The sequence below is a fragment of the Anolis sagrei genome, chromosome 11, assembly GCF_037176765.1.
Source record: "Anolis sagrei isolate rAnoSag1 chromosome 11, rAnoSag1.mat, whole genome shotgun sequence".
In the NCBI taxonomy this organism is placed as follows: Eukaryota; Metazoa; Chordata; class Lepidosauria; order Squamata; family Dactyloidae; genus Anolis; species Anolis sagrei.
This window is the reverse complement of record NC_090031.1, coordinates 31,879,216-31,894,655: the sequence shown is the minus strand read 5'-3', so window position 1 is coordinate 31,894,655 and position 15,440 is coordinate 31,879,216. Positions and strand designations below refer to the sequence as shown.

General features: G+C 40.4%; 1 protein-coding gene across 2 annotated transcripts in view; it reads left to right on the top strand.

Annotated features, from left to right (window-relative positions):
- Positions 1 to 15,440, top strand: part of DHX40 (DEAH-box helicase 40) — a 31,827-nt gene that overhangs the window by 13,992 nt on the left and 2,395 nt on the right. For both annotated transcript variants that reach the window (XM_067472152.1, XM_067472153.1), the window contains 7 exons: positions 631 to 711; positions 2,933 to 3,090; positions 4,348 to 4,462; positions 6,642 to 6,750; positions 7,217 to 7,311; positions 9,007 to 9,076; positions 13,264 to 13,492. In XM_067472152.1, coding sequence (XP_067328253.1) covers positions 631 to 711; positions 2,933 to 3,090; positions 4,348 to 4,462; positions 6,642 to 6,750; positions 7,217 to 7,311; positions 9,007 to 9,076; positions 13,264 to 13,492 — 857 coding nt within the window. The remainder of the gene's footprint in view (positions 1 to 630; positions 712 to 2,932; positions 3,091 to 4,347; positions 4,463 to 6,641; positions 6,751 to 7,216; positions 7,312 to 9,006; positions 9,077 to 13,263; positions 13,493 to 15,440) is intronic.

The following is a 15,440-nucleotide window of genomic DNA, read 5'->3' as shown; positions in this document are numbered from 1 at the left end:
GTGATAGACACTCGTTGGACTATTAGGTGTATTGTGTCAAAATTTCATGTCAATCCATCCAGTGGTTTTTGAGTTATGTTAATCTCACAAACGAACATTACATTTTTATTTATATAGACTAGCCGTCTCCTGCCATGTGTTGCTATGGCCCACATGGGGGTTCTGTGTGGGAGGTTTGGCCCAATTCTATCATTGCGGGGTTCAGAATGCTCTGTGATTGTAGGTGAACTATAAATCCCAACAACTACAGCTCCCAAATGTCAAGATTCTATATTCCCCAAACTCACCCAGTGTTCACATTTGGGCATATTGCGTATTCGTGTAGAGTTTGGTCCAGATTCGTCATTGTTTGAGTCCACTGTGATCTCTGGATGTAGGTGAACTACAACTCCAAAACCAAAGGACACCGCCCACCAAACCCTTCCAGTATTTTCTGTTGGTCAGGGGAGAACTGTGTGCCAAGTTTAGTTCAATTCTATCATTGGTGGGGTTCAGAATACTCTTTGATTGTAGGTGAACTATAAATCCCAGCAACTACAACTCCCAAATGTCAAAATCATTTTTTGAGTGAAGGACATACATTGGGTTGTGACTGGATCGCTTCTGTGTTTTTGGGGGTGTTTTGTACAGGTTTCCTTACCTGGATCGCCCGGAGGAGAGGCGCATCCTGGAAGCCTTGAAGCAGCTTTACCAGTGCAGTGCCATTGACAGGTAAATGTAAGGAACTGTGGGGGTTCTGTCATTAAGCAGAGTGTGTCTGATGTATGTGGAAGCAGATTTGAGATGTCACACAAAAGCAGAAGTTTTTGGAAATCCAGGTTGAGAGTGCCTTATCTGTTATTCTGGACTACTCCAAAACTGCTGTGATAGTGATACTTTTGCTTTCTTGGTCTAACATAGCTGCATATGTATCATAGTCCATTTTCAAGATTGATCACACTTGAGCTTTTTCACACGAGGCTTCTCTCACACAGAGGTTTACCTCACACTTCTCAGGACGACACTAGCTTTAGCTTCCTCACTCTCCAAAGAACAAAAACACACAGACTAATGTTATATTTTCCTTAGGAGGCTTTTCTTTATAGCAAAATAATAGCACAATGGAGCTTTCTCACACGAGGCTTCTCTCACACAGAGGTTTACCTCACACTTCTCAGGACGACACTAGCTTTAGCCTCCTCACTCTCCAAAGAACAAAAACACACAGACTAATGTTATATTTTCCTTAGGAGGCTTTTCTTTATAGCAAAATAATAGCACAATGGGGCTTTCTCACACGAGGCTTCTCTCACACAGAGGTTTACCTCACACTTCTCAGGACGACACTAGCTTTAGCCTACTCACTCTCCTCAGGACAAAAAGAACAAAAACACACAGACTAATGTTACATTTTCCTTAGGAGGCTTTTCTTTATATCAAAATAATAACACAATGGAGGTTTCTCACACGAGGCTTCTCTCACACAGAGGTTTACCTCACACTTCTCAGGACGACACTAGCTTTAGCCTACTCACCCTCCTCAGGACAAAAAGAACAAAAACACAGAGAGTAATGTTATATTTTCCTTAGGAGGCTTTTCTTTATAGCAAAACAATAACACAATGGAGGTTTCTCACACGAGGCTTCTCTCACACAGAGGTTTACCTCACATTTCTCAGGACGACACTAGCTTTAGCCTACTCACTCTCCTCAGGACAAAAAGAAGAAAAACACACAGACTAATGTTATATTTTCCTTATGAGGCTTTTCTTTATAGCAAAATAATAACACAATGGAGGTTTCTTACACTAGGCTTCTCTTACACAGAGGTTTACCTCTCACTCCTCAGGATGACACTAGCTTTGGCCCATTATTTCCAAGATCTAGGTTTCCATAACCCAAATAAACAAATGCACAGTAGTTTTACACACAGCAGCCTTCACACTGGAGCTTTCTCACACGAGGCTTCTCTCACACAGAGGTTTACCTCTCACTCCTCAGGATGACAGTAGCTTTGGCCCACTATTTACAAGATATAGGTTTCCATAACACAAATAAACAAATGCACAGTAACTTTACACACAGTAGCCTTCAAACTGAAGCTTTGTCGCACGAGGCTTCTCCCACACAGAGATTTAACTCTCACTCCTCAGGATGACACTAGCTTTGGCTCACTATTTACAAGATGTAGGTTTCCATAACCCAAATAAACAAATGCACAGTAGCTTTACACGCAGCAGCCATCACACTGGAGCTTTCTTACACAAAGCTTCTCTCACACAGAGGCTTACCTCTCACTCCTCAGGATGACACTAGCTTTGGCCGACTATTTACAAGATCTAGGTTTCCATAACACATATAAACAAATGCACAGTAGCTTTACACACAGTAGCCTTCAAACTGAAGCTTTGTCACATGAGGCTTCTCTCACACAGAGGTTTACCTCTCACTCCTTAGGATGACTCTAGCTTTGGCCGACTATTTACAAGATGTAGGTTTCTATAACCCAAATAAACAAATGCACAGTAGCTTTACACACAGCAGCCTTCACACTGGAGCTTTCTCACACGAGACTTCTCTCACACAGAGGTTTACCTATCACTCCTCAGGATGACACTAGCTTTGGCCGACTATTTACAAGATCTAGGTTTCCATAACCCAAATAAACAAATGCACAGTAGCTTTACACACAGCAGCCTTCACATTGGAGCTTTCTCACACAGAGGTTTACCTCACACTCCTCAGGACGACACTAGCTTTAGTTCACTGACTCTTAACAGGCTTCGGCCTACTCACTCTCAGGACGACAATAGCTTTTGGCCCAATGACTCTTAACATGCCTAACTCTTTCAACGCTTGACTCACATTTTTGTAATTAATTTTCAATATTTTGGACACTTCTGACACGATAAATAAATACTTTGATTTGTCTCTCTGTTGTGGCCCCATTTAGGAGGGGCCACGTGACCCCGCTGGGCGAGCTCATGGTGCAGTTTCCCCTCCCGCCCAACCTGACCTGCGCCGTCCTCAAGGCAGCCTCTTTCGGCTGTGAAGACCTGCTGCTCCCCATTGCAGCCATGTTGTCGGTGGAGAAAGTCTTCATCCGACCAGGTAATTGGGGGGGGGGGGGGAGCCTTGCTTGGCTTTTCTGTTGCTGGGGAAGCACCCTGATTGATTCTCCCAAAGAATGGGAAACAAGCTGAAGACACATTGGGCAGAACTGACCACACTTTGGGTAGATTTCTCTTCCCTTCCTTCCTTCATCTCTTCCTTCCCTCCTTCTTTCCTCCCTCTTGTCAATCCCTCCTTCCGTCATTCCTTCTTTCCCTTCCTCCTTTCATAAAATATATAATTATTATATTGTATTATTATATTGTATTACAATATTAGTATTATATATTACTATATTGCACTATATTGTGCAATATAGTAATATATAATACTATATATTGCACTATGCCACTATACTCCAATAATGCTACATGTAATATACAATATGTAATTATTATATTGTATTATTAGTAATATATTGCATTATATAATAATATTATTATCAATATTACTAATAGCACAGCACCATATTAGTATTATATATTACTATATTGTACTACACCACTATACTGTAATATTATTAGTAATATTACATGCACTATAAAATATATAATTATTATACTGTATTATTCGTATTATATTGTAATACAATATTATGATCAATACGATATGTGTATACAATATAATATATTATTAGTACAGCACAATATTATTATTATATATTACTATATTGTACTATACCGCTATACTGTAATATTATTAGTAATATTACATGTACTATAAAATATATAATTATTATACTGTATTATTAGTATTATATTGTAATACAATATTATCATCAATATTATATGTGTATACAAAATAATATATTATTAGCACAACACAATATTATTATTATATATTACTATATTGTACTATACCACTATACTGTAATATTATTAGTAATATTACATGTACTATAAAATATATAATTATTATACTGTATTATTCGTATTATATTGTAGTACAATATTATGATCAATATATGTGTATACAAAATAATATATTATTAGCACAGCACAATACTATTATTATTATATATTACTATATTGTATTGTATTAGTATTATATGTTCCTATATTGTACTATACATGTGATATAAAATATAATTATTATATTGTATTATTTATTAGTATTATATTGCATTACATTATAATAGCATTATCAATATTATATGTGTATTTAAAAATATTTGAACCAGACGCATGTTTTAATCCTTTTGGAAACTCCATTGTTTTGGCGCCCCATTTTTGAGTCTCAAAATTGGTGTATTCTTAGGTGACCTCGAAAGGCAAAAGGAAGCCGAACTCCGGCACCGAGAGCTGATGTCGCAAGTGGGAGGCTGCAATGACTTTGCCACTCTCCTGAACATCTTCGAACAATGCAAATCAAGGTGCCAAATAAACCCATTTTTCAAAAAATGAATTTTAAATGCTCTTAACCCTCTTGAGAATTTGGTCGGTTGTACAAAACACACATGCATTTTAATCTTAGTGTCATTGGGTTTGAATGTTTATAATAATAATAATAATAATAATAATAATAATAATAATAATACCCCTTGTTTATATTTTGCCTTTTTCCCCAAGGGGACTCAGAGTGCATAACAGCATTTACAGCAGGCATAGGTAAACGTTCAATGCCTTATTATCACATACACTATACTGTAATATTATTAGTAATATTACATGTACTATAAAATATATAATTATTATACTGTATTATTAGTATTATATTATAATACAAAGGCAAAGGCTTCTTCTTTCATTTCTGGCTTCTGGAATGGTTCTTGTCTCTGGCTCTGGGAAAATGCTTTTTCTCCATTTCCAAGCCAAGGAGGCCGCGTTGTCACTGCCTTCCGCAGCACTGCTGGTCACAGCTGACTTCCAGTTAGAGTGCTCAAGGGCCAGGGCCTCCCAATTCTTGGTGTCTATACCACAGCTTTAAGGTTGGATTTAAGCCCATATTTCAGTCTCTTTTCCTGTCTGTCCACCAACATTACGTTTCCCATTCTTGAGTAGGGAGTAGAGTAACTGCTTTGGCAGACAGTTGTCTTTGCCTTCAGTCCAGCTGAGTTGATAGCGTAGAGCATCGCTTCAGTGCTGGTGGCCTATGCTTCTTCCAGCACTCATGATAATAATGATAATGATAATAATAATAATAATAATAATAATAATGCTTCAATGCTGGTGGCCTTAGCTTCTTCCAGCACTCATGAAAATAATAATGATAATAATAATAAGAATGATGATGATGATGATGATAATAATAAAATTAATAATAATAATATCGCTTCAATGCTGGTGGCCTTTGCTTCTTCCAGCAATCATGATAATGATAATAATAATGATTAAGATAATAATAATAATAATAATAATAATAACAACAACAACAACAATAATATTGGTTCAATGCTGGTGACCTTTGCTTCTTCCAGCACTCATGATAATAATGGCAATAATATAATATTATTAATAATAATATCAATTCAATGCTGGTGGCCTTAGCTTCTTCCAGCACTCATGATAATAATGATAATAATATAATATTAATAATAATAATATCGCTTCAATGCTGGTGGCCTTTGCTTCTTCCAGCACTCATGATAATAATAATAATAATAATAATAATATATTAATAATAATAATATCAATTCAATGCTGGTGGCCTTTGCTTCTTCCAGCAATCATGATGATAATAATAATAATAATAATGATTAATAATAATAATAATAATAATAATAACAATAACAATAATATCGGTTCAATGCTGGTGACCTTTGCTTCTTCCAGCACTCATGATAATAATGACTATAATATAATATTAATAATAATAATATCAATTCAATGCTGGTGGCCTTTGCTTATTCCAGCACTCATGATGATGATGATGATGATGATGATGATGATGATAATAATAATAGTAATAATATTGCTTCAATGCTGGTGGCCTTTGCTTCTTCCAGCACTCATGATGATGATGATGATGATAATGATAATAATAATATATTAATAATAATAATATTGCTTCAATGCTGTGGCCTTAGCTTCTTCCAGCACTCATGATAATAATGATGATGATGATAATAATATTAATAATAATAATAATATTGCTTCAATGCTAGTGGCCTTTGCTTCTTCCAGCACTCATGACAATAATAATAATAATAATAATAATAATAATAATAATATCAATTCAATGCTGGCAGCCTTTTGCTTAATCCAGCACTCATGATGATGATGATGATGATGATGATAATAATGATAATAATATATTATTAATAATATTATCGCTTCAATGCTGGTGGCCTTACCTTCTTCCAGCACTCATGATAATAATGATGATGATAATAGTATTAGTAATAATAATATTGCTTCAATGCTGGTGGCCTTTGCTTCTTCCAGCACTCATGATGATGATAATAATAATAATCATAATAATAATCATAATAATATTAATAATAATAATAATAATAATAATAATATCGCTTCAATGCTGGTGGCCTTTGCTTCTTCCAGCACTCATGATAAGCATAATCATCATAATGATAATATTAATAACAATTTGTGCAGCAAATCTCCGTCAGCTTGGTGCCAAGAGAACTGGATTCATTGGAGAGCGGTGAAGCTTGCGTTCAGCGTGGAGGAGCAGCTTCGAGAAATCACCAGCAAACTGAAGCAGGTAAATCACTGCCTTGCTTCCCTTCAAAGCAAGAATGAACATGGCTATAACAGAGAATGGGAATTCCCTGGTGGGAAAAGAAGGCTGAGAGGCAGGTTATTTATTATTATTATTATTATTATTATTATTATTATTATTATTTGATACACAACAAGATGAATACAAAGCAAGCAAGGTCACTCTGCTGGCTGTTTTATTGGATCACATGTCGGACACTTGTCTAGGACTGTATGATGTATCGGTGAATGATGCATGCAGATCCGAGTAGGGTGGCTTTTGCAGCTGATAGATGGTGATTTTGTCAGTGACGATTGTTTTTAAGTGCAGGCCAAGGTCTTGAGGCACTGCACCCAGTGTGCCGACTACCACTGGGACCACAAAAAGGAGGCAAAAGGTTTTCCCTTTACTCTCAACACATCTTCATTTGAGTGTACTTTATCCGTTTCTCTCCTTTTTGGCTCTCTAGCGGCCGGACTTTCCAAGAGAGCGTTTTGACGGCTCCAGGAATGAAATATTGCGGAGATGCTTGTGCGCAGGATACTTCGCCAACGTCGCAAGGAGGTAAGATGGTGCAATATCCACTAATATTCATGCAAGGCGATTAGGTTTCTCGGTTGTTAAACTGATATACCTGGTTATCTCTTTGAACTATTAGGAACAAATATTGAGTGAATCTTCTCCTTGGTGGTAAATATCCACTAATATTCATGCAAAGCAATTAGGTTTCTCAGTTGTTAGACTGATATACCTGGCTATCTCTTCGGAACAACGCACAAAATAAATAGCAGATTTTCAGAAGTGATATTTCAGTTGCCCAAAAATATCTGCTCGTGCATAAAATATATTTGGTTTTAAATCATGCTCTCAACAGACAGAAAATAAGTAATCTTCGTTAAAAATAACTTACAAACTTCATGTATTCAGCATACAGGTACACTGCTTATCAGTGGTTGTCAACCTTCATAATGCTGCAACCCCTTAACACAATTCCTCATGCTGTGGTGACCCCCAACCATAAAATTATTTTCGTTGCTACTGTTATGTTTAGGAGTTGTAGTTGCTGGGATTTATAGTTCACCTACAATCCAAGAGCATTCTGAACCCCAGCAACGATAGAATTGAACCAAACTTGGCAAACAGAACTCCCACAACCAACAGAAAATACTGGAAGGGTTTGGTGGGCATTGACCTTGAGTTTGGGAGTTGTAGTTCACCTACATCCAGAGAGCCCTGTGGACTCAAACAATGATGGATCTGGACCAAATTTGGCACAAATATTCAATGTGCACAAATGTGAACATTGGTGAAGGTTGGGGAAAATAGACCTTGACATTTGGGAGTTGTAATTGCTGGGATTTATAGTTCACCTACAATCCAAGAGCATTCTGAACTCTACCAACGATGGAATTGAATCAAACTTGGCAGACAGAACTCCCACAGCGAACAGAAAATACTGGAAGGGTTTGGTGGCCATTGACCTTGAGTTTGGGAGTTGTAGTTCACCTACATCCAGAGAGCCCTGTGGACTCAAACAATGATGAATCTGGACCACACTTGGCACAAATAATCAACATGCCCAAATGTGAACACTGGTGGAGTTTGGGGAAAATAGACCTTGACATTTGGGAGTTGTGGTTGCTGGGATTTATAGTTCATTTATAATCCAAGAGGATTCTGAATCCCACCAATGATGGAACCAATCTTGTCATGCAGAACTCCCATGACCAATACTGGAAGGGCTTGGTGAGTTTGGGAGTTGTAGTTCACCTACATCCAGTGGACTGAAACAATGATGGATCTGGACCAAACTTGGCACGAATATTCAATATGCCCAAATGTGAACACTGGTTAAGGTTGGGGAAAATAGACCTTGACATTTGGGAGTTGTCTTTGCTGGAATTTATAGTTCACCTACAATCCAAGAGCATTCCAAACCCCACCAATGACAGAATTGGGCCTTACTTCCCACACAGAACCCCTATGACGAATAGAAAATACTGTGTTTTCTGATGGTGACCCCTCAGTGGCAACTGACTGGTGTTTTGGGTCCCACTTTGTCCTCTCCGGTCACCGGACTGAAAGAAGTGCCCCAGTCTTTGTGGGAAACGGGGTCCCTGAAGCTTGACAGAGGCAACTGAGCGCAAAGCGTGTCTCTGACAGATGGCATGGTTACATTTTCCAGTGCGGGATGTGCCTGGGCGCAGCATTCGCCAGCTGCTCTCCGAGCATCTTCTCTGTTTTGCACCTTATTTTTAGATCCGTCGGCAAGTCGTTCTGCACTATGGACGGCCACGGCAGCACCGTCTACATCCACCCTTCGTCCGCTGTAAGCCCCTTCCTCCTGTTGTTTCTTTTGCATCGAACCCTTGGGGCTTCCTAATGCCGAGACCCCTGAATACAGTTCCTCATGTGGTGGTGACCCCCAACCATAACATTATTTTCATTGCTCCTTCATAACTGTTATTTTACTCCTGCTATGAATCGCAATGTAAACATCTGATATGCAGGATGTATTTTCATTCAATGGACCAAATTTGGCACAAATACCCAATATGTCCAAATTTAAATACTGGTGGGGTTGGGGAGGAATTGATTTTGTCATTTGGGAGTTGTAGTTGCTGGGATTTATAGTTCACCAACAATCAAAGAGCATTCTGAACTCCACCAACCATTTATATGCCGCCCTTCTCATCCCGAAGGGGACTCAGAGTGGCTTACAAAGTATATATACATACAATAATATAACATAATGTAATATAATACAATATATATCTATCTATATATAAATTTATTTATCAGTGCAACCAGTCGATTATATTACATTTCTAACAGAACAAAGCAAAAAACCCCAGAAAAATACAAAATTTGTGAGTTTGGTAGTTGATTAGATGTCCTTTGACCAGTATCTGGTCACTTGGAGTGCCTCTGGTGTTGCCACAAGGAGGTCCTCCCTGGTGCATCATGTGGCAGGGCTCAGGTTGCATTGCAGCAGGTGGTCAGTGGTTTGCTCTTCTCCACACTCGCATGTCGTGGATTCCACTTTGTGGCCCCATTTCTGAAGGTTGGCTCTGCATCTCGTGGTGCCAGAGTGCAGTCTGTTCAGCGCCTTCCAAGCCGCCCGTCTTCTTTGTGTCCAGGGAGGAGTCTCTCATTTGGTATCACCCACGGATTGAGGTTCTGGGTTTGAGCCTGCCACTTTTGGACTCTCGCTTGCTGAGGTGTTCCAGCGAGTGTCTCTGTAGATCTTAGAAAACTATGTCTAGATTTAAGTCATTGACGTGCTGGCTGATACCCAAACAGGGGATGAGCTGGAGATGTCTCTGCCTTGGTCCTTTCACTATTGGCTGCTTCTTCCCGGCGGATGTCAGGTGGTGCAATACCAGCTAGACAGTGTAATTTCTCCCGTGGTGTAGGGCGCAGACACCCCGTGATAATACGACATGTCTTATTAAGAGTCACATCCACTGTTTGAGCGTGGTGAGATGTGTTCCACACTGGGCATGCATACTCAGCAGCAGAGTATCACAGCGCAAGGGCAGATGTCTTCACTGTGTCTGGTTGTGCTCCCCAGGTTGTGCCAGTCAGCTTTCGTATGATATTGTTTCTGGCACCCACTTTTTGCTTGATGTTCAGGCAGGGCTTCTTGTAAGTCAGAGCATGCTCCAGAGTGACTCCCAGGTATTTGGGTGTGCTGCAATGCTCCAATGCATAATAATAAATATAAATAATTAAATAAATAATATAAATAAATAATATAAATGCTCTGTGCATAATGAGTACCTTAAAAACAAAAGAACCAATGAACGAAATCACACCAAATTTGGCAACGAAACGTCTCACAATGCAAGGAGTGACCTTCACTCAAAAAATTATGATTTTGTCATTTGGGAGTTGTAGTTGCTGGGATTTATAGTTCACCTACAATCAAAGAGCATTCTGAACCCCACCAATGATTGAACCAAACTTGGCACACAGAACTCCCTCGACCAACAAAAAATACTGGAAGGGTTTAGTGGCCACTGACCTTGAGTTTTGGAGTTGTAGTTCACCTACATCCAGAGAGCACTGTGGACTCAAACAATGATGAATCTGGACCAAATTTGGCATGGATATGCAATATGCTTAAATATGAACACTGGTCGAGTTTGGGGAAAATAGATCTTGACATTTCGGAGTTGTAGTTGCTGGGATTTATAGTTCACCTACAATCAAAAAGCATTCTGAACCCCACCAACAATAGAATCTGGCCCACAGAACTCCAATGTGCAACAGAAAATACTGGAAGAGTTTGGTGGGCATTGGCCTTAAGTTTGGGAGTTGTAGTTCACCTCCATCCAGAGAGCACCGTGAACTCAAACAGTGATGGATCTGGAGCAAACTTGGTATGAATACTCAATACACCAAAATGTAAACACTGGTGGAGTTTGGGGAAAACAGGCCTTGAGATTTGGGAGTTGTAGTTGTTGGGATCTATAGTTCACCTACAATCAAAGAGCATTCTGAACCCAACCAACGATAGAATTGGGCCAAACTTCCCACCCCAGAACCAACGTGACCAAAAGAAAATATTGTGTTTTCCGATGGTTTTTGTTGACCCCTCTGACACCCCCCTCACGACACCCATCAGTTGAGAAACGCTGTATTAAACCATCTATATAAATAAAAATGTAATGTTTGTTTGTGGGATTAACATAATTTAAAAACCACTGAATTGACACCAAATTTGGACACAATACACCTATCAGGCCAATGAGTGACTATCACTCATAAAAACACTGAAAAATACAGCAGAAGAGACTTAAAAAGCCAAAAAATTAAAAAATACATTATAACGCATGCGCAAAACCACATATACACAAATATATATACACACAAAAACATATATACACAGACATGGCAGGGGATGGCTAGTATTAAATAAAGAAACAAACATCAACTAGACATTTAAAACATGGAGTTAAAAACATATTAATAGAAACATTAAAATCACATAATCCAGAATCCCGAGGGCTTTCTGAATGTTAATTGCATGCAATCCTGTTAGTTTTGAATGATTTGAATTGTCAACTGAATTGTCACTTTGGAGGCCACTCTGAGTCCCTTTTGGGGTTGAAATAGAGCAATAGAAATACATACAATAAAATAAATAAGAAGCCCTGCAACCTCCCCTACCACTGAACCTTTCTTTGTGTTTGTGCTGGCACGGTAGTGCCAGGAGATTTGAATTCCTTTTCTTGCACTGCTAGTTTGTATGAAGCCATGCATTTTGCAATAAGGTAGCTTCCCTCATGTTGCAACCATAGGGCCAACAACTTGGCAATCATCATTAGAATCTTTAGATCTGTTCCTTTTCCCAGGGTTTTGGAGGGAAAGGAGGACTTTGTTCAGTCTCACTGTTTGGAGGGAAAGGAGGACTTTGTTCAGTCTCACTGTTTGGAGCCTAACAGCAGGACGTGCAGGTTTCTCTCTCCCACCTGCACAAAGGCTTCACTTCTCACAGCTCTGCTGGGGAGTAAAGAAATAGATCTCACAGCTTTTGCTGTGGGTTAAAGGAATAGATCCACAGCTCTGCTGGGGACTAAAGAAACAGTTCCACAGCCTTTGCTGGGGGCAACAGGACAGTTCCTACAGCCTTCGTGGAGAAAACTAAAGGACAATTTTCAGCTTGGCAGATCTACAGAAACCTTGCCTGGTAAGGGACCACTCGGGCTATCCATAAAGCAGCTTGGAGCTGGGAGTAGGGGCCTCACGCCAGCAAGGTAAAGAGAGAAGGCTGAGAGGAGATATGATAGCCATGTATAAATATGTGAGAGGAAGCCACAGGGAGGAGGGAGCAAGCTTGTTTTCTGCTTCCTTGGAGACTAGGACGCGGAACAATGGCTTCAAACTACAAGAGAGGAGATTCCACCTGAACATGAGGAAGAACTTCCTGACTGTGAGAGCCGTTCAGCAGTGGAACTCTCTGCCCCGGAGTGTGGTGGAGGCTCCTTCTTCGGAAGCTTTTAAGCAGAGGCTGGATGGCCATCTGTCGGGGGTGATTTGAATGCAATATTCCTGCTTCTTGGCAGGGGGTTGGACTGGATGGCCCATGAGGTCTCTTCCAACTCTTTGATTCTATGATTCTATGATTCTATGATTGCCCAGGGAGGGGTCAAAAGATTTCCCTAAGGAAGAAAGGAACAGTTTACCACCAGTTGCCTGCCCCTTGTTGGCAGATTGAGGAAGCTACCGGTTTCCCAAGGTTATAAAGCGTTTAATTCATTTGTTTGAAGATTTAAGCCCAAATAAAGAACTTTGTTGAACTTATCTTGAGCCTCAATAGAACTTTGTGTTGGGAAATCTAAAGGGCCCTTCAGCTGAGGCACCCCGGCATCCCGTTGGGCATACAGAAAGCATGTTCTGTAAACAGACATTATTTCAGGCCCAGCGTGCGACAGCACAGTGTTGATGTCCTGCTCTGCTCACAAATTACTTCTCTCTGTATGTGTTTTGTTATTATTGCATTATTTGAAGCTGCACGATCAGGAAGCCCAGTTGGAATGGATCCTCTTCCACGACGTCCTGGTGACCTCCAGGATTTACGTGCGGACCGTCTGCCCCATTCGCTACGACTGGGTCCAGGATCTCCTGCCCCGGTTGCACAAGATCGATGCGTACGAGCTGAGCAGCATGGCGCGGGAGGAAGTGACGGAGGAGGAGATGGCCAAGTGGAAGGACAAGGAGGCTCTGGAGGGAAGGACCGGTGAGACCATCATGCTGGGAGGGAAAGGGGATGATGGGCTGGGTGGTCCAAAACGCCTGGCGGGCAAGAGGTTCCCTATGCAGTTCTATATCATAGGGTTGTGTGATCCATTAAAACTCATTGCAAAACTGGTGGGGTATTTCTAAAGTATAGTTAGTGAAAATATATACAGTATAGTGATATAGTGTAATATAGTAATATATAATACGAATATTGTGCTATGCTAATAATATAATATATTGTATACACATATAATATTGATCATAATATTATAATACTTTCATATTACACGTAATATTACTAATAATATAGTAAAGTGGTATAGTACAATATAGTAATATTCAAATCAAATCAAAATATTTATTTCGGTCATTGACCAGCACAGGAAATAGTGTCACATTTCCAGACAAACCTGGCATGCTTGGTACATTAAAAATATAAATATAACTACTAAAAACACAATATGGGTGAGGGAGCAGAAGGGAAGGGGAAACAAGGTAAAAACCATACAATGCCCAGATCCATCACCAAATTGCAGATTCAGGGAAGAAGATCACCGGACACACAGTTGACTTTTGGAACTAGTCATTCCCTGGCGGACTCTGCATGCTGCTGCACAGAACCTCGCAACACTGTAGGTTGTAGCTGAATTAGCATCTGCAAGTAGCAGGGAGGTATAAAATTGTCCCGAATGGCCTGGGTGCTTGTCTATGAGAGGTAAGATAAGCCTGGCACGGATATCCCTGTAGAACGGGCACTGAAGGAGCACATGTTCTATTGTTTCTACGTGACCCGAGTCACAGGGGCAGAGCCTCTCTGGGAAAGGGATCTTCCGGTAGCGGCCTTCAAGTACAGCTGATGGGAGAGCATGGCATCGGGCCAGGGTGAAAGCCCTTCGATGAATAGGAACCTCTAGGTATGTTAAATATGCCATAGGGGAGGCAAGGTATCTGCTGTCTTCACTGATAAGGAAGCTTGGAGCCGAGGCCAGATCTAGTTGGCGCTCTGTGTCTGTGATACGTTGTTTAATAAGTGCTTTGGCTTGATTGTAATCCATAGCTAGTAGTAGATCTGGAGAAAATCCCAATGAGGAGATTTTGGATGCTACCGCCTGCTTCCATGTGGATTGGAAGTCATCCTCCATGGTTAGTGGGGCAAGGCCAAGGGGTACACGGGACAGTCTGAGCCAGAGGTTAAGTATGGCCACCCACACCCTGGCCTCCACTCTCATAAAACCCGTCTCTAGTCGCAGGGTGGCATTAGAAACGCATTTAGGTACCTGCAAGGCCGATCTCAGAAACTTGGACTGAACCACCTCTAATGGGGCAAAACTGGGGAAGGGGCCCAACTGAGCACCATACAAGAGTTGGGCTAATGACTTGGCTTCAAACAGCTTGAGCGCTGCCGGTGTGAAGTGGCCCCCTCTTGTCCTGAGATATTTAAGAATGGCAATTGAGCTCCCCTGCGCGGTGTTGGATACTTGCTCCCCATGAGCTCTTCTGCTACCATTAGATTGGAAAACTACACCTAGATATTTGAAGGATGTAACTTGTTCAATTTTATGTCCATCTATGCTCCAAGGGTAAGTCCTGGGCCTATTAGCGAAAGCCATGATTTTGGTTTTATTGTAATTGAGTTGGAGCTGCTCTGTGTTGCAATGTTGTATTAATGCTCTCAAAGCTCTTTTGAGCCCAATGGGTGTTCTAGAGAGTACAGCAGCATCATCTGCATAAAGCAGGATGGAGATGTGTCTTCCCGCCAGCTTTGGGGGGTGGAAGTCCATGTTTTGAAGCTGGTCCACTATGGAGTTTATATAGAAATTGAACAGCAAGGGGGCCAGAATGCAGCCTTGCTTGACACCCTTGCATGTTTCAACAGCCTCAGTGAGGTGGCCCAGTGGGTTGCATCTTACTTTGAGTGTGGTCTTTTCGTGAAGTTGGCGTATTAG